Source organism: Phocoena phocoena, chromosome 1 (genome assembly GCF_963924675.1).
Source record: "Phocoena phocoena chromosome 1, mPhoPho1.1, whole genome shotgun sequence".
NCBI lineage: Eukaryota > Metazoa > Chordata > Mammalia > Artiodactyla > Phocoenidae > Phocoena > Phocoena phocoena.
This window is the reverse complement of record NC_089219.1, coordinates 127,121,004-127,143,858: the sequence shown is the minus strand read 5'-3', so window position 1 is coordinate 127,143,858 and position 22,855 is coordinate 127,121,004. Positions and strand designations below refer to the sequence as shown.

General features: G+C 35.6%; 1 protein-coding gene across 2 annotated transcripts in view; it reads left to right on the top strand.

Annotated features, from left to right (window-relative positions):
- Positions 1-22,855, top strand: part of KIFAP3 (kinesin associated protein 3) — a 157,174-nt gene that overhangs the window by 22,001 nt on the left and 112,318 nt on the right. For both annotated transcript variants that reach the window (XM_065875696.1, XM_065875697.1), the window contains 5 exons: positions 1,701-1,756; positions 2,313-2,454; positions 16,612-16,711; positions 17,979-18,103; positions 20,285-20,383. In XM_065875696.1, coding sequence (XP_065731768.1) covers positions 1,701-1,756; positions 2,313-2,454; positions 16,612-16,711; positions 17,979-18,103; positions 20,285-20,383 — 522 coding nt within the window. The remainder of the gene's footprint in view (positions 1-1,700; positions 1,757-2,312; positions 2,455-16,611; positions 16,712-17,978; positions 18,104-20,284; positions 20,384-22,855) is intronic.

Below are 22,855 nucleotides of genomic sequence, written 5' to 3'. Positions count from 1 at the left end.
AGGAATATGAGGAAATTTTCATGTTATCATAAGTAGATAAATTAATTCAAATCAATATGTTTCTCTATATGGATATTAATGTTTGGAGGCATATATGAAATGCTATACCATAGTATATGTACACTTATATTTTATTTTTCTGCGGTACGCGGGCCAGTCACTGGTGTGGGCTCTCCTGTTGCGGAGCACAGGCTCCAGACGCGCAGGCTCAGCGACCATGGCTCACAGGCCCAGCCACTCTGCGGCATGTGGGATCTTCCCAGACCGGGGCACAAACCCTTGTCCCCTGCATCGGCAGGCGGACTCTCAACCACTGCACCACCAGCAAAGCCCTGTACACTTATTTTTAAAAACTATTCCATTTTCCTTCTTTTTTACTTGATATTCACTATTTCAAAGCCAGAAACCTAGCCCTAAAAGTGGTTGAAATAAAACAATAATAGTTATTTGATTATGTGATTCTTTACCATAAGTATTTTTTTTCTTTGCTTAATTAAAATCACTGTCATAGTAAATTATCTGTTTGAGGAAAAATCTAGCTGTTAAGAAAACATAACTTTGGGCTTCCCTGGTGGCGCAGTGGTTGAGAATCTGCCTGCTAATGCAGGGGACACGGGTTCGAGCCCTGGTCTGGGAGGATCCCACATGCCGCGGAGCAACTGGGCCCGTGAGCCACAACCACTGAGCCTGCGCGTCTGGAGCCTGTGCTCTGCAACAAGAGAGGCTGCGATAGTCAGAGGCCCGCGCACCGCGATGAAGAGTGGCCCCCGCTTGCCACAATTAGAGAAAGCCCTCACACAGAAACAAAGACGCAACACAGCAAAAATAAATCAATTAAAAAAAAAATAACCACTTTAAAAAAAAAAAAAGAAGACATAACTTTGTCCATAACAGCTACCTTCCTCTGAAAACAATCAGGGCTAATTCCTATTATATGTAAAACATTTGCTAATTATAGAATCAAAAATTTGATACTACTTGAACTTATTTTAATGTACATTCATTGCTTAGGTTTTTGACGCAGATCAGAGCAGTGAAGCATTTTTGATAATTTTTTTTTACAAAATGAAGTTCTGCTATGAATCAAATAATTCAACATAAAAAATGACTCAAAGTTGTGTTCAGCACCTTTGAATACCTCTTTAATTCATTTGGGAACAAGTGAGGATTAAATTAACACAAATATTAAACATTTGCCTTTTAATTTATGATCCTAATTTTGTTTAAAAAATCAGCAACTGTATTTTAGCTTTTTAACTTTATCCAAGTTATTTCTTTTCCTTTGTTAATTTTTATTTTAGTTTTTATATTACTCAACTCATGAGTTTTTCTTTGCCTTATTGATTTTCCTATTCTTAAATGTGAATTAGGAAAAGAAAGAAAACTCAAAATGGAGTATTTTGCTTCTTGTTGGCAAGTCTGGCTATTTACATACCTAAAATGTTAGCCAAAGAGGAAGTTTAAATTGCTACCTGACATAACTTATTATTTATAGATTTTATTATACTCTCCGTGATATCCTTATTAGAACAAATGCATTATAGATGAGCATTTTTTATACATTGGAAAAAAGGTTATCTCATAAATTATCCATTTGAAGATCCCCAATTTAGCTAGAATTAAACTCAGCTGCTGAAAATAAAAATTACCCAGAAACCTAAAAACATTGCTCTTCTCATAAGAAAAAAATCTTTTTACAGAAAAAAAAGAAAAATCAAGCAAGCCTAAAGATCCACCTCCTTTTGAAGGAATGGAGGTAAGACTGTATTTTTATCTAATAGAGAATTGATTCTAAGGTATTGCTTTTTACCATCAATAATTCATACAATCACATTAAACAAATGTGGAATTTTTAAAAATGGTTGAACTTAAACTACCTGAAAAAGGTAGAAAATCAGTATTTAATAAAGGCAAAAATTATTGGATGTGTCTTTTAGACATAATTTATTTTGATAACTAAGTTGTGAAATGTTTTAAATATTCTTATTCTATGTTTTAAAGTATGTTTAATTTATTATGGTAGATACTATTTTGAATTACATTTAAGATACTTTATCAATATAAATAGGCCAGTTTTAGAGTTTATATACATCCCATTTTATCATATGGTTTATGACTACTTTCACTCAGGAGTCCTATCACCCAAAGGTCTAATTTCCCCCTCTACAAAAAGATGGCAACTGTTAAGTCCTTTGAAAACTTGTCTCTTACTATCAAGGGCAGTTTATTGATCACAGAATACCATTCCTTTGACATTGGCTCTGTTGAGCATTATTCTTTTAGAGTACTTCCTTCCTCTTCCTTTGTTTCAGATTGATGAAGTTGCTAACATTAATGACATGGATGAGTACATTGAGTTATTATATGAAGATATTCCTGACAAGGTTCGGGGTTCTGCTTTGATCCTACAGCTTGCTCGAAATCCTGATAACTTGGAAGAACTACTATTGAATGGTAGAATTTATAGACTTGAATTTATAGACTTATCTATAAATATTTAAAGTAGAATTATTATTGTGAAATATGATTTTTAAATTTATTATCATAGAGGGGTAAGCCAAAATTATTATATCAAGCTTAGGAATGCACTTATTTTCCAGCTCTTTATTACTTTCCTTCTTACTCAAATTTCTTAACATGTGGGCATAACATTTAAATATTCTCTGGAGGACTCACTAATAATTTAAACCAGAAAAGTAAAGCATTAATGGTACTGAATCTTTTCTTTCTTCTATTCTGGAAGACTTTTTATTTTTTCTTCTATTCTGGAAGACTTTTTATTCTTTCAATTAGGATACAATATCAGACTTTTGACATTTGCACATGTATGTATATGCTTTTATTAAATTACAGTTCCAATATTAGTTTTCTTTTAATAGCACAGCCAAAAATAGTAATCTTTTAAATTTCATTTAGATTGATTTTGATACCAAGTATTTGCTTTCTTTTCATTAGAAGTGCTGGGTAATAAAAGAAAATGGAGATATAATGCTCTTAAAACCTTTTTTCTCAGTAATACCACTGTAGAATACCACTATATAATTATTATGATTTTCTGATTACACTTTTGCCAAAAATAAAATATGGAAGATATTGTTATGATTTCCATCACATGTGAAGGAATGTGATGGAAATCATATCAACACTTTGTAGCATGGAAAATATATCCAGAGATCTTTCCAGAGAGTCATAGGATATTACCAATATTCCAGTTAGGAAATTTGTACATTTTAAGTATTTTCTAAATTATACAACTCATATATTAATATATTCTTTTTAAAGAATTAGAGTATTACAGATAAAACCCCCTTTGACCATTAGTCTGTAATCTGTTAGGAGTTTGGAGTGCATTCTTCCAGATCTTTTCCATATATTTATACATATATATATAGGGTTTTTTCCTGTATTAAAGAATAGAGTATTACCTTATATGAATTTTTATGTTAATTATATCACACCTCTTACTTGGCAATTTTTTCTCCAGGTAGTAATGGTTCAAGATTATATGCATATAGATACATACAATGTAATTAGTTTTGAACTACTTTTGATTATTGTATTTTATGAAGTTATGCATATTCTTTAGCCATTCCCCTTTTGATGGTCATTTGGTTGTTTCCAAAGTTTTCAGTAGGGAACTTTAGTGAACATCTTTGTTCATATCTTATATACACAGGCAAGGGTTTTTTAAGTGTGTGTACACAGAAACAAAGGTCATACAGAAATGCAGGTCATAATTTCTTAGGGATATTTCTGAATTGTCCTCCAAAGTGGTTGTACCACTGTCTCTCCAGACCAACGGAATATGAAGGCTATAAAACTTAAACATTTTTGCCACTGCATTGTTGGTAATAAATAATATCTCTTTGTTTTAAGTTGTATTTGCCTGATTAATGAATTTGATCTTTTTCTTATGTCACTAGACTTCTGGAATTCCTACCCTGTGAAGTTCGAATTTATATATACATGTGAATATATGTATATTTACATATGAGTATACATCCTTTTTCTTTTATATATATGTATTATATATACAGTCATCCCTTGATATCCATGGGGGATTGGTTCTGAGGCCTGCCAAGGATACCAAAATCTGCAGATGCTCAAGTCCCGTAGTTAGTCCTCCATATCCTTACATCTGCGGATGCAACCAACCACGGATCTTGTACAGTTGACCCTTAAACAACATGAGTTTGAACTGCCTGGGTCTACTTATGCACACATAAGTTTAAACCCATGTTCAAGTGTAAATGGGCCTGTGCAGTTCAGACCCATGTTGTTCAAGGGTCAACTATACATCCTTTTTCTTTTATGTACTTAGAAATAGTTTTTTTCAGTCTGTCTTTTTTTGTGTGTGTGTGACATATCTTTTTCCATTCTTTTACTTTCACCCTATTTGTGTCTTTGAATCTGAAGTGTTTCTGTTGTAGAATGCATACAGTTGGATCATATTTTTTTAATACATTCAAATAATCTACCTTTTGATTGGCGTGTTTATTCTATTTACCGTTAACATAATTACTCATAAAGGATTGTCATCTAACACTTTGTGTTTTCTGTATGTCTTTTATCTTTTTTTGTTCTTCTGTTTCTCCATTACTGCCTTCTTTTGTGTGAAATATTGTCTAGTATACCATTTTAATTCTTTCATTGTTCCTTTACTGTGTTTTCCTGAATTATTTTCTAAGTGGTTACCCTAGGATTACAGATACCATCTTAAATTTTAAAAATCTAGTTTAAGTTAATGCCAACATAATTTTAACAATATACAAAAACTTTCCTTCAGTATACCTCTATTCCCACCCCATACCTTTATACTATTATTTCGTACATATTACATCTGCATACATTATCAGCCTATCAGCAAGTAATATAATTATTGATGTATGCATTTTAAAATCAGATAGAATAAGATAATACAATAAAAAATATGTTTATAATGTCTTTTATATTGATATATAGAGTTACCTTTACCGGTGCTCTTTTTTTCTCTGTTTGGATTTAAGTTACTCTCTAGTGTCCTTGCATTTCAGCCTGATGGAATCCCTTTAGTATCTCTCATAGAAAAGGTCTACTAGCAACAAATTCTCTAAGTTTTTGTTTACCTAGGAATAACTTTTCTTCTGTTTAAAGGGTAGTTTTGCTGGATATAGAATTACTGGTTGACAGTCTTTTTCTTTTACAATTTGAATATGTCATCCCACTGGCTTCATGTCTGCATGGTTTCTGATGTGAAACCAACTGTTAACCTTATTGAGGACCATGTGTACATGTTGAACTGATTTTCTCTTGCTACTTTCAACATTTGCTTTACCTTTGGCTTTTGCCAGTTTGACTTATGATGTGTTTAGGTGGTCATATCTTTGAGTTTATCTTGCTTGGAATTTGTGGAGCTTCTTGGATATGTCGATTAATGTTTTTAATCAAGTTTAGGAAGTTTGGACCATTATTTTGTTAAATATTTATTTAGCTCCTTCCTCTCTATCCTTTCCCCTTGGGATCCCCGTGTTAGTAAGCTTGTTGATATCATATAGATCTTTGAAGCTCTATTTGTTTCTTTCTGTTCCTCAGACTGGATAACCTTAATTAACCTGCCTTTACATTTGTTGATTTTTTTTCTAATTCACATCTGCTGTTAGGACCATCTAATGAATTTTTCATTTCAGAAATCATACTTGGAACTTCAGAATATCTATTTGGTTCATTTTGTATAATTTGTATCTCCTTATTGATATTCTTTGTTTGGTGAGATATAATTCTCATACCTTCTCATATTTTCCTTTAATTCTTTAAACATCATTTCCTTTAGTTGTTTAAATATATTTACAGTAACTTCACATAATTTAAAATCTTTGTCTCATAAGTTCAAAATGTGAGCTTCCTCATGGACAGTTTCTATTGAATGCTGTGTTTTCCGAGTATGGGATATACTGTCCTGTTTCTTTGCATGTGTTTTATTTTTTGTTGTTGTTGAAATAATATTGGGGCAACTCTGGAAATCAGATTTCCACTCCTTTCCGGACTTGTTATATTTGCTGTTTATTTGTTTAATGAGTTTCCTGGATTAATTAATTACTGTAAAGTCTGTATTCTTTGTCTCTGCAGTCACTGAAGCCTCTGCTCAGTTAGTTTAGTGGTAACTGATTAGATAGAGATTTCTTTAAATGCCTGGCACATAGTTTCCCAGCCTTTGCTGAGGGGCTGTGGGTGTGTACATGTGGGTGGGAGGATGTCTTCAGTGCTCAAGGAAGTAGTTTACAAGCCTTAGCCTTCAATTGCTGCTTGAACATTGCCTCAAGGTTGGCCAGAGACGAGAGATTAGGCTCTTTTAGGTCTTTCCCTGGTATGTGCACATTCCTACATGTGTGCCGGGCCTTCTGGAGTCCCAGGAATGTGTTGGAGTCTTTCAAAGACCCAGTGAATATCTCATTTCCCAGTTTTTCCTTTTAAAGTGTTTTGGTCAGCCTCTTGTTACCTCAAGTTGGCTAGGCTGCTGCTGCACATAGCTGCAGTGTTGCTGCTGGTAGTTTTCAGCAAATGCCCTGGGTCTAAGGCTGTTTGTAAGAGCAATCTCTGAGTCAGGTCAAATAAAGCCAAACCATGGGAATGGAGCTTTTCAGCAAGTATCCTGATGGATAAGATATTGACAGTTCACTGGAGTGGGAATTTGGGGGAGCACCACACTGTTCTACTTCCTCCAGCTGTTGCTGGGGTACTGTTTTTCACAGATATCATGGTTGTGATACTGTTGGTTTTCAAAGTTTCCACAAACTTGCACAGAGGGGATGGATTAGGGCAAGTTGAAATGCCACAGAGCTCACTGTTCTTACCAAGTCAGCCATATTTCTTAAATAAACACTTCTTGAGTTTTTGCAAAACTAGTTTCCAGAGTTCTAAAAGAGTTTATTTTGAAAAAATTTACCAGTATTATATTTGCTTATGGAAGAGTGGATTTTTGCAAGTCCTTACTCTGCTCTTCCTAAAGTCCTTGCCCCTGGAATTCATTTTTGTTGAAAGTGACAGGTAGAGATGTAATTTTATTTTTTTCCACATTGTATAGCCAGTTATTCCAACTTAGTTATTTTTTTGTTAACATCTTTATTGGAGTATAATTGCTTTACAATGGTGTGTTAGTTTCTGCTTTATAACAAAGTGAATCAGCTATACATATACGTACATCTCCATATCTCCTCCCTCTTGCATCTCCCTCCCACTCTTCCTATGCCACCTCTCTAGGTGGTCACAAAGCACTGAGCTGATCTCCCTGTGCTATGTGGCTGCTTCCCACTAGCTATCTATTTTACAGCTGGTAGTGTATATATGTCCATGCCACTCTCTCACTTGGTCCCACCTTACCCTTCCCCCTCCCCATGTCCTCAAGTCCATTCTCTACGTCTGCACCTTTATTCCTGTCCTGCCCCTAGGTTCTTCAGAACCACTTTTTTTCTTTTTTTTTTTTTTTTTTTTAGATTCCATATATGTTAGCATACAGTATTTCTTTTTCTGATTTACTTCACTCTGTATGACAGACTCTAGGTCCATCCACCTAACTACAAGTAACTCAATTTTGTTTCTTCTTATGGCTGAGTAATATTCCATTGTATATATGTGTCACATCTTCTTTATCCATTCATCTGTCGATGAACACTTAGGTTGCTTCCATGTCCTGGCTATTGTAAATAGAGCTGAAATGAACATTGTGGTACATGACACTTTTTGAATTATGGTTTTCTCAGGGTGTATGCCCAGTAGTGGGATTGCTGGGTCATATGGTAGTTCTATTTTTAGTTTTCTAAGGAACCTTCATACTGTTCTCCATAGTGGCTATATCAATTTACATTCCCACCAAAAGTGCAAGAGGGTTCCCTTTTTTCCACACCCTCTCCAGCATGTATTGTTTGTAGATTTTTTGATGATGGCCATTCTGACTTGTGTGAGGTGATACCTCATTGTAGTTTTGATTTGCATTTCTCTAATGATTAGTGATGTTGAGCATTCTTTCATGTGTTTGTTGGCAATCTGTATATCTTCTTTGGAGAAATGTCTGTTTAGGTCTTCTGCCCATTTTTGGATTGGGTTGTTTGTTGTTTTTGATATTGAGCTGCATAAGCTGCTTGTAAATTTCAGAGATTAATCCTTTGTCAGTTGCTTCATTTGCAAATATTTTCTCCCATTCTGAGGGTTGCCTTTTCGTCTTGTTTATGATTTCCGTTGCTGTGCAAAAGCTTTGAAGTTTCATTAGGTCCCATTTGTTTATTTTTGTTTTTATTTCCATTTCTCTCGGAGATGGGTCAAAAAGGATCTTGCTGTGATTTATGTCATAGAGTGTTCTCTATGTTTTCCTTTACGACTTTTATGGTGTCTGGCCTTGCATTTAGGTCTTTAATCCATTTTGAGTTTATTTTTGTGTATGGTGTTAGGGAATGTTCTAATTTCATTCTTTTACATGTAGCTGTCCAGTTTTCCCAGCATCACTTATCAAAGAGGCTGTCTTCTCTCCATTGTATATTCTTGCCTCCTTTATCAAAAATAAGCTGACCATATGTGCGTGGGTTTGTTTCTGGGCTTTCTATCCTGTTCCGTTGATCTATATTTCTGTTTTTATGCCAGTACCATACTCTCTTGATTACTGTAGCTTCGTAGTATAGTTTGAAGTCCAGGAGCCTGATTCCTCCAGCTCCGTTTTTCTTTCTCAAGATTGCTTTGGCTATTCGGGGTCTTTTGTGTTTCCATACAAATTGTGAAAATTTTTGTTCTAGTTCTGTGAAAAATGCCATTGGTAGTTTGATAGGGATTGCATTGAATCTGTAGATTGCTTTGGGTAGTATAGTCATTTTCACAATGTTGACTCTTCCAACCCAAGAACAGGGTATATGTCTCCATCTGTTTGTATCATCTTTAATTTCTTTCATCAGTGTCTTATAGTTTTCTGCATACAGGTCTTTTGTCTCCTTAGCTAGGTTTATTTCTAGGTATTTTATTCTTTTTGTTGCAATGGTAAATGGGAGTGTTTCCTTCATTTCTCTTTCAGATTTTTCATTATTAGAGTATAGGAATGCAAGACATTTCTGTGTACTATTTTTGTATCCTGCTACTTTACCAGATTCATTGATTAGCTCTAGTAGTTGTCTAATAGCATCTTTAGGATTCTCTATGTATAGTATCATGTCATCTGCAAACAGTGACAGCTTTACTTCTTCTTTTCCAATTTGGATTCCTTTCATTTCTTTTTCTTCTCTGATTCCTCTGGCTAAAACTTCTAAAACTATGTTGAATAATAGTGGTGAGAGTGGCCAACCTTGTCTTGTTCCTGATCTTAGAGCAAATGGTTTCAGTTTTTCACCATTGAGAACGATGTTGGCTGTGGGTTTGTCATATATGGCCTTTACTGTGCTGAGGTAAGTTCCCTCTGTGCCTACTTTCTGGAGGGATTTTATCATAAATGGATGTTGAATTTTGTCGAAAGATTTTCTGCATCTATTGAGAGGACCATATGGTTTTTCTCCTTCAGTTTGTTAATATGGTGTATCACATTGATTGATTTGCATATATTAAAGAATCCTTGCATTCCTGGGATAAACCCCAGTTGGTCACGGTATATGATCCTTTTAATGTGCTGTTGGATTCTGTCCGCTAGTATTTTGTGGAGGATTTTTGCATCTATTTTCATCAGTGATATTGGCCTGTAGTTTTCTTTCTTTGTGATATCTTTATCTGGTTTTGGTATCCGGGTGATGGTGGCATTGTAGAATGAGATTGGGAGTGTTCCTCCCTCTGCTATATTTTGGAAGAGTTTGAGGATAGGTGTTAGGTCTTGTCTAAATGTTTGATAGAATTCACCTGTGAAGCCCTCTGGTCCTGGGCTTTTGTTTGCTGGAAGAGTTTTTATCACAGTCTCAATTTCAGTGCTTGTGATTGGTCTGTTTATATTTTCTGTTTCTTCCTGGTTCAGTCTTGGAAGGTTGTGCTTTTCTAAGAATTTGTCCGTTTCTTCCAGGTTGTCCATTTTATTGGCATAGAGTTGCTTGAAGTAATCTCTCATGATCCTTTGTATTTCTGCAGTGTCAGTTGTTACTTCTCCTTTTTCATTTATAATTCTATTGATTTGAGTCTTCTCCCTTTTTTTCTTGATGAATCTGGCTATTGGTTTATCAATTTTGTTTATCTTCTCAAAGAAACAGCTTTTATTTTTATTGATCTTTGCTATTGTTTCCTTCATTTTTTTTCCCTTTAGTTCTGATCTGATCTTTATGATTTCTTTCCTTCTGCTAACTTTGGGTTTTTTTCTTGTTCTTCTTCTTTCTCTAATTGCTTTAGGTGTAAGCGTAGGTTGTTTATTTGAGGTGTTTCTTGTTTCTTGAGGTAGGATTGTATTGCTATAAATTTCCCTCTTAGAACTGCTTTTGCTGCATCCCTTAGGTTTTGGGCCATTGTGTTTTCATTGTCATTTGTTTCTAGGTATTTTTGATTTCCTCTTTGATTTCTTCATTGATCTCTTGGTCATTAAGTAGTGTATTGTTTAGCCTCCATGTGTTTGTATTTTTTACAGATTTTTTCCTGTAATTGATATCTACTCTTGTAGTGTTGTGGTTGGAAAAGATACTTGATATGATTTCAGTTTTCTTAAGTTTACCAAGTCTTGATTTGTGACCCAAGATATGATCTATCCTGGAGAATGTTCTGTGTGTGCACTTGAGGAGAAAGTGTATTCTGTTATTTTGGTTGGAATGTCCTGTAAATATCAATTAAGTCCATCTTGTTTAATGTATCATTTAAAGCTTGTGTTTCCTTATATATTATTTTCATTTTGGATGATCTGTCCATTGGTGAAAGTGGGGTGTAAAGTCCCCTAGTATTATTGTGTTACTGTCAATTTCCCCTTTTATGGCTGTTAACATTTGCCTTATGTATTGAGGTGCTCCTATGTTTGGTGCATAAATATTTACAATTGTTATATCTTCTTCTGGGATTGATCCCTTGATCATTATGTAGTGTCCTTCTTTGTCTCTTGTAATAGTCTTTATTTTAAAGTCTATTTTGTCTGATATGAGAATTGCTGCTCCAGCTTTCTTTCGGTTTCCATTTGCATGGAATATCTTTTTACATCCCCTCACTTTCAGTCTGTATGTGTCCCTTGGTCTGATGTGGGTCTCTTGTAGACAGCATATATACAGGTCTTGTTTTTGTATCCATTCAGCCAGTCTATGTCTTTTGGCTGGAGCATTTAATCCATTTACATTTAAGGTAGTTATCGGTATGTATGTTCCTATTAACATTTTCTTAATTGTTTTGGGTTTGTTTTTGTAGGCCTTTTCCTTCTCTTGTGTTTCCTGCCTAGAGAAGTTCCTTTAGCATTTGTGGTAAAACTGGTTTGGTGGTGCTGAATTCTCTTAGCTTTTGCTTGTCTATAAAGTTTTTAATTTCTCCGTTGAATCTGAATGAGATCCTTGCTGGGTGGAGTAATCTTGGGTGTAGGTTTTTCCCTTTCATCACTTTAAATATGTCCTGCCAGTCCCTTCTGGCTTGCAGAGTTTCTGCTGAAAGAGCAGCTGTTAACCTTATGGGGATTCCCTTGTATGTTATTTGTTGTTTTTCCCTTGCTGCTTTTAATATTTTTTCTTTGTATTTCATTTTTGGTAGTTTGATTAATATGTGTCCTGGCGTGTTTCTCCTTGGATTTATCCTGTATGGGACTCTCTGTGCTTCCTGGACTTGATTAACTAATTCCTTTCCCATATTAGGGAAGTTTTCAACTCTAATTTATTCAAATATTTTCTCAGAACCTTTCTTTTTCTCTTCTTCTTCTCGGACCCCTATAATTCGAATGTTGGTGCATTTAATGTTGTCCCAGAGGTCTCTGAGACTGTCCTCAATTATTTTCATTCTTTTTTTTATTCTCCTCTGCAATAGTTATTTCCACTATCTTATCTTCCAGGTCACTTATCCATTCTTCTACCTCAGTTATTCTGGTACTGATTCCTTCTAGAGAATTTTTAATTTCCTTTATTGTGTTGTTCATCATTGTTTGTTTGCTCTTTTGTTCTTCTAGGTCCTTGTTAAACATTTCTTGTATTTTCTCCATTCTATTTCCAAGATTTTAGATCATCTTTACTATCATTATTCTGAATTCTTTTTCAGGTAGACTGCCTATTTCCTCTTCATTTGTTTGGCCTGGTGGGTTTTTACCTTGCTCCTTCATCTGCTGTGTGGTTCTCTGTCTTCTCATTTTGCTTAACTTACTGTGTTTGGGGTCTCCTTTTCGCAGGTTGCAGGTTTGTAGTTCCTTTTGTTTTTGGTGTCCACCCCGAGTAGCTAAGGTTGGTTTAGTGGGTTGTGTAGGCTTCCTGGTGGAGGGGATTAGTGCCTGTGTTCTGGTGGATCAGGCTGGATCTTGTCTTTCTGGTGGGCAGGACCGTGTCTGGTGGTGTGTTTTGGGGTGTCTGTGACCTTATTATGATTTTAGGCAGCCTCACTGCTAATGGGTGGGGTTGTGTTCCTGTCTTGTTAGTTGTTTGGCATAGGGTGTCCATCACTGTTGCTTGCTGGTCATTGAGTGGAGCTGGGTCTTAGCGTTGAGATGGAGATCTCTGGGAGAGCTTTTGCCATTTGATATTACGTGGAGTTCTCTGGTGGTCCAGTGTCCTGAACTCAGCTCTCTCACCTCAGTGTTACAGGCCTGACACCTGGCTGGAGCACTGAGACCCTGTCAGCCACACGGCCCTTTTCAGAAGAAAAGGGACAAAAAAGAAAGAAAGAAAGAAAAAAATAAAATAACGTTATTAAATAAAAAAGAATTATTAAAAATAAAAGAATTAAAAAGTAATAAAAAGAAAGAAAAAGGAAGGAAAGAAAGAAGAGAGTAGCCAAATCAGAAAACAAATCCACCAGTGATAACAAGCACTAAAAACTATACTAAAAAATAAACCAAATGGACAGACAGAACCATAGGGCAAATGGTAAAAGCAAAGCTCTACAGACAAAATCATACAAAGAAGCATACATGTACACACTCACAAAAAAAGAAAGAGGAAAAAAATATATATATTGTTGCTCCCAAAGTCCACCGCCTCAATTTTGGGATGATTCGTTGTCTACTCAGGTATTCCACAGATGGACAGTACATCAAGTTGATTGTGGAGATTTAATCTGCTGCTCCTGAGGTTGCTGGGAGAGATTTCCCGTTCTTTCTGTTCACACAGCTCCTGGGGTTCAGCTTTGGATTTGCGTGTAGGTGTCCTGAGGGCATCTGTTCTTTGCTCAGACAGGACAGGGTTAAAGTAGCAGCTGATTAGGGGGCTCTGGCTCACTCAGGCCGGGGGGGGGGGGGGGCGGGGGGAGGGAGGGGTACAGAATACGGGTTGAGCCTGTGGGCTGCACAGGCTGGTGTGATGTTGCACCAGCCTGTCACGTTGCACCAGCCTGAGGCATTCTCCTGGGGAAGTTGTCCCTGGATCACGGGACCCTGGCAGTGGAGGGCTGCACAGGCTCCCTGGAGGGGAGGTGTGTCGAGTGACCTGTGCTTGCACACGGGCTTCTTGGTGGCTGTAGCAGCAGCCTTAGCGTTTTATGCCTGTCTCTGGTGTCTGTGCTGATAGCCGTGGCTTGCGCCGCCGTCTCTGGAGACAGTTTAGGCAGTGCTCTGTACCCCCTCTCCTCGCACACCCCGAAACAGTGGTCTCCTGCCACTTAGGCAGGTCCAGACTTTTTCCTGGACTCCCTGCCGGCTAGCTGTGGCGCACTAGCCCCCTTCGGGCTGTGTTCATGCAGCCAACCCCTGGGATCCGACCGAAGCCCGAGCCTCAGCGCCCCCCCGCCCCAGTGGGTGAGCAGACAAGCCTCTTGGGCTGGTGAGTGCTGGTTGGCACCGATCCTCTGTGCGGGAATCTCTCCGCTTTGCCCTCTGCACCCCTGTTGCTGTGCTCTCCTCCATGGGTCTGAAGCTTCCCCCCTGCCACCCCCCATCTCCACCAGTGAAGGAGCTTCCTAGTGTGTGGAAACATTTCCTCCTTCACAGCTCCCTCCCAGAGGTGCAGGTCCTGTCCCTATTCTTTTGTCTCTGTTTTTTCTTTTGCCCTACCCAGGCATGTGGGGAGTTTCTTGCCTTTTGGGAGGTCTGAAGTCTCCCAGCGTTCAGTTGGTGTTCTGTAGGAGTTGTTCCACATGTAGATGTATTTCTGATGTATTTGTGGGGAGGAAAGTGATCTCCTCGTCTTACTCTTCTGCCATCTTGAAGGTCTCTCCCCAGCTTAGTTATTGAATACTCCTCCTTTTCCCAGAGATTTGAAATGGCTTTTCTACTATATGCTGGCCAGTTTTTTATTCAATAGATACTACTTGAAAGCTTATTCTGTGCCAGATACTGTTCTGATATATTCATAGATATGTTTTGATGCTCTCTTTTCTTTTCCATTGATCTGTTTGATAATTTCCATACTAATATCATACTGTTGTTGTTATGTTTTGTTTTGTACTTTGACTAGAGTTTTAGAGTGTGTAGGAGAAATGTTCCAATTTGTTGTTTTCTTTTTTTTAATGTGGTGTTGCTGGTCTTTGTATGTTGTCTTATATATTGTTTTAAGATCACTTTATTATATTCTCTGAGAAAATCTTAACAGAATTTTAATTATGATTGCACTCAAATTATAAATTAATTTTGGGTTATATTTTGATCTGTTGTAAACTTTGTAATTTTCTTTTGGTTTATTTCTTCATAACCTGCTGTGTATAATTCCTATAGCTGTATTTTTATTGAGACATTTTTCTGTTCTTTAGTAAAGAAGAAAAATGCTGAATTTGTGACATTATAGTACATCATTTTCCAAAGTATATTCTAAGAAATGCTGTATCCTCTGGATTATAAGGATGAATGCCTTTGGAAATACTGGATTAAGCAAAGCTAAACCAGATTCTTTATTAAGTAGGACTTTTTTAGAGCTTTTGCATATTACCTATTTATTTGACTTCAGAATAATTGTGTTCAAAACCTATATTATACCAGTGCTCTGTATTATGAATATGAATAAATACTGTGAAATGCTATTATAGGGTGTTTTTAAGTTTGTATAAAAAATTCCTCACTAAGTGGATTAGTAATATAGTGAATTCTTGTTGTTTCATAATCTGAATGGCCAGAAAGCTCAAATAAACGAAATACTTTCATTACCATAATAAATACTTATAATGCAGTCCACGAAGTACAATAGGTCCGCAATGCCTATTATAGGAAGTTGAATTATGATCACTATATAATACACAGATATTTTAATTTTTAATGATTTCAAGATTTAGTCAGCCATGTAACAGTACTAATTTGACACTAGTCTCATTACTTTATGGTTACTTAATGTATAGTAATTCTCATTAATCAATTTGTTACATTTTTCAGGAAAAAGGTGTAACAGGGATGTTTATCAATCTACCCTAAAGCTAGTTTCATTAAAAATTTTTTGCTCTATTTATGTCCGTTGGCATCAATTTAACATGACATTAAAATATTAGACTTATTTTTCTGTGTATAAGTTTTATTTGATTATTAATTTGCTTTAGTGAAGTCAGTGTTAGCCTGCTTTAAACTGCTCATTTTTTTTTAGACTTAATCTAGTTTTTCACTTATTCATGAACACATTAAATCAGATGTTAAAAAAAAACTGGCACTGCAGTAGCAAGTGGAAATGAAAATTAAGAAATAAATGTTTTTTTATTATTTTATTGTCACCCATAGTATACTTACTATGTTACTTTATTTAAATCATATTTTATTTTTCTATTTACAGTTAGACTTAAAGCTGCATGTTGTGAGTTTTAGTATTTCAGTTTTAAAAATAGCTTTCTGTGTTGGAAAGAAGCATCCTACTTTTTGTCCCAGTTCTATCTTAGCTTTGTTATTTATTTATTTTTAACATCTTATTGGAGTATAATTGCTTTACAATGGTGTGTTAGTTTCTGCTTTATAACAAAGTGAATCAGCTATACATATACATATGTTCCCATATCTCTTCCCTCTTGTGTCTCCCTCCCTCCCACCCTGCCCATCCCACCCCTCCAGGCGGTCACAAAGCAGCGAGCTGATCTCCCTGTGCTATGCGGCTGCTTCCCACTAGCTATCTATTTTACATTTGGTTGTGTATATATGTCCATGCCACTCTCTCGCTTTGTCACAGCTTACTCTTCCCCCTCCCCATATCCTCAAGTCCATTCTCTGGTAGGTCTGTGTCTTTATTCCTGTCTTACCCCTAGGTTCTTCATGACATTTTTTTTTTCTTAAATTCCATATATATGTGTTAGCATATGGTATTTGTCTTTCTCTTTCTGACTTACTTCACTCTGTATGACAGACTCTAGGTCTATCCACCTCATTACAAATAGCCCAGTTTCGTTTCTTTTTATGGCTGAGTAATATTCCGTTGTATATATGTGCCACATCTTCTTTATCCATTCATCCGATGATGGACACTTAGGTTGTTTCCATCTCTGGGCTATTGTAAATAGAGCTGTACTGAACATTTTGGTACATGACTGTGTTATTTATTGATAGTAGACATTTAAAACCAATTACCCTTTATATCAGAGGCAAAGTGAGTGATCATTTTTGTACATCCCCTTTTTCTTTAGAAACTGCCCTTGGTGCATTAGCAAGAGTCCTCAGAGAAGACTGGAAGCAAAGTGTTGAGTTAGCTACAAACATAATATACATCTTTTTTTGCTTTTCCAGGTAAGTGTAAAAATTAGGAAATAAAAGTACTGATCTATATCTGTTTCTCTCTGTGTCATTGGTTTAGATAGTAGATCACTAGTTTTCTCAGTCTTCTTATGTATCTAACTATGCTCTGCCTCTAACTTCTATTTCCGATTCTCTGTCCTCTTTGTTGTTCTGTCTTTCTTTCAGTCTACACTAACCAATGCATATACATGTACAGTAGGATGATACAATAGTTTAGAGTTTAAGAGTTATGGGCTCTGGAAATAGACTCTCTGGCTTTGAATCCAAGTCCTGCTGTGTATTAGCCGTGTGATCTTGGTTACATTACTTAACCTTTCTGTGCTCAGTTTCCTCATCTGTAATTGTGGATAGTAATAGGAGCATCCTCTTCAGGAAGATATAAGAAAAAAGCCTGACCCAGAGTAAGTGCCAATAAATGTTACTGTTTTATATACAGTTGATCCTTTTTTCCACTAAGTATGTACTACCATACTACACAGTCCTCCAGTTGAAACTGTGGATGCAGAACTGCAGATATGGAGGACCCACTATAAGTTTTACTTACATTTTTGATGATACAGAGGGTTGGCATCCCTATCCCTTGCATTGTTCAAGGGTCAACTCTGTGTGTGTGTGTGTGTGTGTGTGTGTGTGTGTGTGTATACACAATATGTGTTTGCAAACACATACCTGTTATGTATTCATGTATTTTATTTATACACATATATTCTTTAGAAGGATACTTATTGAGACATTGTGAAAAGTTTCTCACTTCTCAGAAATTCTAGGGAATTTCTTGCCTCTGTTCTAAAAATGTGCCAGCATTAGCAAATAAATATTTACTGAATAAATACTTGGATGAATAAATTGTCTAGGAAACATATATAAAACCTGATGGCTAATACTTCACTAGTTTATTTCCTGGTATCAGTTTTATTCAATAATAGTACTGTTATATTATTAGTTTTGTTAGGTGGTAGTCTGAAATTTTATTTTGAGGGTATCTGAATAGTTAAAATGGTGGTTAATTACAAAAATGTGTTTTGTGTAATTTCTAACTTAAAAATAATTATGTTTCAGGTAAGTGTTGTGTGTTAAAATATATTTAAAGTAATCTCACAATTTCAAGTCTTCCTGATATACTGTGGGCATATTCATTTATTGAAATACGTATATCAAGTCTATTTTACATTGTTTGTACCAGTGTTTATCCAAAACAGATTTCCTGAAGTCACAAAATGTATTCCTTTAAATACATACTAAAAACTCTTCTTTAAAGCTTTTCTCAGTTTCATGGACTTATCACTCACTATAAAATTGGAGCTCTGTGTATGAATATCATTGATCATGAATTAAAAAGACATGAGCTTTGGCAAGAAGAACTTTCTAAGAAGAAGAAAACTGATATCCTTTGAAGCGGCATTTCACCCCACTGTTGCCTATTGCTGTGAGCTTTGGATGGAGAGGATTTTGTTTTGTTTGTCATTCACATTACTTGAAAAAATGCAAGAGTGTGCGCTGAAGGTTAAGCTGAAGATTGAAATTATCAGAATGAATATAGTTTTACATATACTTTTTAATCTTTTTACAGCTTTGATTAGGTGATAAGCTAGAGGGAATAGATAATAGTGGTCCTGGATAACTGAATTGGTGAGTCTCTAAGTGACTGTGCTATTTTGTCCCTCAAGATCCTTTAGTTAGCTGAAGTCTGGCTCACCACTGTTTCTTACATGGTTTTCTCTGTGTAATAAGGTGACTTTGATTGGAATGAGTGTGAATTTGGTGAAGAACATAGTTTTAAATTCTATTTTTCTAATTATTAAAAAAGTATTTTTGGACTTACATACAAATTCGAGATGCCTGCAGAAGCATAGAACCTGTGAAAGGAACCTTAAAAAGAATCAATTTTAACCTTTCAATACAAGAATCTTTTCTGCAACTTCCCTTACAAATCGATTATTTAGTCTCTTCTTTATCATGTCACTGCTTATTGATTTAGCTCATTCTGTGTTTTGACATTCTATTTATTATAATGTTTTTTTGCTTAGTGTACTAAAGTCTACTTCCGAATAACTTCTATCCCGTGATTCTAATCTTGCATACTGAAGCAATATAGAATAAGGATATTTTCTTCAATATCACATTTCTTATATATGAAGATATTTATCATATTTCTTCTACAACTTTAATTCTAAATTGAAGGTCCTGGCTTATTCATATCTATCTAATATGACATGTTTTGCAGATGGCAAGTCATACTGGTAACTTTCTTTTGAACCCAATATTTATTGATCTCTTTTAAAAAGTAAAAATATTATTTCTGTTGTGCCCAATATCTCATGTTTTCTACCTCCCCTTTGTGGAATACCCAAGGCACTATAAAAGTACACCCTCACACACACACACAGATTTGACTTTTCTTAATTAGGATCTTTATAGGCTTAGAGATTTTCTGTGTGTGCTGTAAGCTTCCAACATCTAGATTGGTGTTGACTTAAACCACGTGGACAACTCAATAATCCTGGAGGCTTCAGGTCATTTCTTGAGTCCCAAGTTTCCTGAATATATCTAAAATTCATTGAAACTAAGGTGGGAGCGGGATACAGAGAGAACCACTAATGGGACTTTTAGCAATCATTAATTTATACTTTGTGATTGCTTGGTGACAAGAACTGATCTTTTAGGACATATCATATTCCTATAAATATTAGACATCATTGAATGTAAGATACACCATTATTTATGAACCACTACAAAAGGAGAAAGATGCTTCCAATTAAAACTATGACATATCATGGATTTTAAGATATATTCAAATTCTGGAGATGTTAAGATGTGCAAAAAATGTGTCTCAGAATCAATGGATTACAATAATTGAAGGAATATAAAAATGACCTATCAGAATTTTGGCCATTTCTCCTAAAATATTACTCTTTTATTAAGTGTTAAGTTTCCTTGTGTTGTGATGCAAGTAGCATTCAACAAGGGGGATGTTTTTGAGTGCTTGGGAATCCTGAAGTCATACTGAAGTAATTGGTTATTTCTGCAGGTGTCCAAGGGACTATTTGGGGCTATAAGATATAATTTTTAAATTTTGTTTTTCTCTAACTTTGGGATATTTCTCTTTTTGTATGTAGTCTGAAGAGGGTGCTAAAAAGCTTTAGATATAATCAACGTCCTTTCAATATACTAGACATCTGTCCAAAGTGGAATTCACTGTTCTTATTAACTAAATCATTCTTTAAGGCTGTAACCTTTTTGATTCATGGACCTATTTTTTAATCTGGTGAAAGTTAGAGACTTGTGCACATACGTAAAATATTTACATACAATTTCTGAGGATTCAAGTACTTGGTGAAGCCTAAACATGTGTTCACCCAAGGTCTGCAAGCACATCCTCGAGCACTTGGTTAAGAAGATCTGTTATAACACAATTGTGCAGGGAATACTATTTTAATTAAACTATTGGTTACAGAAAATAACTGGATAAAATTGCACATAAAATTTATTAGCACTGTTCTTCATAGTATTTTTCATTAGGTTTTCTTTGCTTCAATGAATATGGATGATCCTTAACTTGTTTACTTGATGAAGACCCTGAAAACCAAACCTTGAGAAAAGATTATGAAAAAACCTTTAAAAAATACCAGGGACTTGTGGTAAAACAGGAACAGCTCTTACGAGGTATGAATACCTAAGCAACAAGAATGCAACAAAGTTCTTACTATACATTCAGCTTGTTCTATTTTTGTCAGATAAATAAAGCTAATACCAGACTAATTGAAAGTTCTGTGAATTTTAATGTAGTACAGAATCTTCTGTCTTTAGCATTGATAATGATGTTTTAAATTTCACTCTACTATCTTTCTACCAAAAAGCCCCATTCAGCTCTTAAATGTATAAATTACATTCTTGAAATTGTATTAATCAGAAAGGATTTTTAAATCCAATGTATGACCTTTTCAATAATAAGAATCTTGTCTCTCAAACCCTGCTATATGTATCTTATATGGTGACAATTTTGTTGCTTTCCTAGGAAATAGATGAAAAACTTTTCAAAATATTTCTCTTTAATAAAAAATAGTCTCCTCTTTCTGGGGTTTGTTGAGAGATTTAACAGTTAAATAGTATGGTTTCTCAGTCATTGATAAGATGCAAAATCTTATGTCGTTAGTAAGAATGATGTGGGACTTTTAAGTGTGCATTCAATTCCTGCTTTGTAGCTGACTATTGATTTTTTCCCCCAGCTTTATTGAGATATAATTGATATATAGCACTGTGTAAGTTTAAGGTATACAGTGTAATGGTTTGATACAAGTATATGTTCCAGAATGTTTACCACAATAAGATTACTTAACAAATCCTTCCCCTCACATAATTACCATTTTGTTGTTGTTGTTGTTATGGTGAGAACATTTAAGATCTATCATAGCACCATTCAAGTATACAGTACAGTATTTTTACCTGTAGTCACCACGCTGTATATTAGATCCTGGAAATTACTCATCTTATAACTGAAAGTTTGTACTCTTTGACCACTGTCTCCCTATTTCCCCCACAACCCAGTGTCAGGTAGCCATCAATCTACTCCTTGTTTCTGTGAGCTCAGCGTTTTTAGATTCCACATATAAGCATATAAGTGAGAACATATAGCATTTGTCTTCCTCCATCTGACTTATTTCATTTAGCATAATGCCCTCAAGATCCATCTTTATTGTGGCAAATGTCAGAATATTGTCCTTCTTAATAAACAAGTAATATTCTATTATATATATATATTATATATAATGTATAAGTAATATATGTTATATATTTTATATAATTTATATAAAATATATATCACATCTACTTTATTCATTCATCCATGTATAGACACTTAGGTTGCTTCCACATCTTAACTATTATGAATGATGCTGGAGTGAACATGGGAGCGCAGATATCTCTTTGAGATCGTGGTTTTATTTCCTTTGGATATATACCCAGAAGTAGGATTCCTGGGTCATATGGTAGTTCTGTTTTTAACTTTTTGAGGAGCCACCATACTGTTTTCCAGAGTGGCTGCACCAATTTATATTCCTGTCAACAGTACGCCAAGGGTTGCCTTTTCTCCACATTTGCCAGCATTTATCTCTTGTCTTTTTTTTTTTTAACGAAGATGTTGGGGATAGGAGTTTATTAATTTATTTATTTTTGCTGTGCTGGGTTTTCATTTCTGTGCGAGGGCTTTCTCTAGTTGTGGCAAGCGGGGGCCACTCTTCATCGCGGTACACGGGCCTCTCACTATCGCAGCCTTTCTTGTTGCGGAGCACAGGCTCCAGACACGCAGGCTCAGTAGTTGTGGCTCACGGGCCTAGTTGCTCCGCGGCATGTGGGATCCTCCCAGACCAGGGCTCGAACCCGTGTTCCTTGCATTAGCAGGCAGATTCTCAACCACTGTGCCACCAGGGAAGCCCTATCTCTTGTCTTTTTGATAATAGCCATTCTAACAGGTGTGAGGTGGTATCTCAGTAGTATTGATTTGCATTTGATGATTAGTGATGTTGAGCATTTTCATGTGTCTGTTGGCCATCTGTACATCTTCTTTGGAAAAATTTCTATGCAGATCCTCTGCCCATTTTTTAATTGAGTTGTTTGATTTTTTGATGTTGAGTTGTGTGAGTTCTTTGTGTATTTTGGATATATTAACCCCTTATTGGACATATCATATGCAAATATCTTCTCTCATTCTGTAGGCTGCTTTTTCATTTTGTTGATAGCTAGCTTCCTTTGCTGTGTAAAAGCTTTTTAGTTTGATGTAGTCCAATTTGTTTGATTTACTTTTGTTTTCCTTGCCTGAGGAGACATATCCAAAAAATTATTGCTAAGGTTGATGTCAGAGAGCATACTGCCTATGTTTTCTTCTAGGAGTTTTATGGCTTCAGGTCTTACATTTAAGGCTTTAATCCATTTTGAGTTTATTTTTGTATATGATGTGAAAAAGTAGTCCAGTTTCATTCTTTTGCATGTAGCTGTCTAATTTTCCCAACACTATTTATTGAAGAAGCTGTCTTTTAGCCATTGTATATTCTTGCCTCCATTGTTGTAGATTGACCATGTAAATGTGAGTTTATTCCTGCACTCTCTATTCTGTTCCATTGATCTATGTGTCTGTTTTTG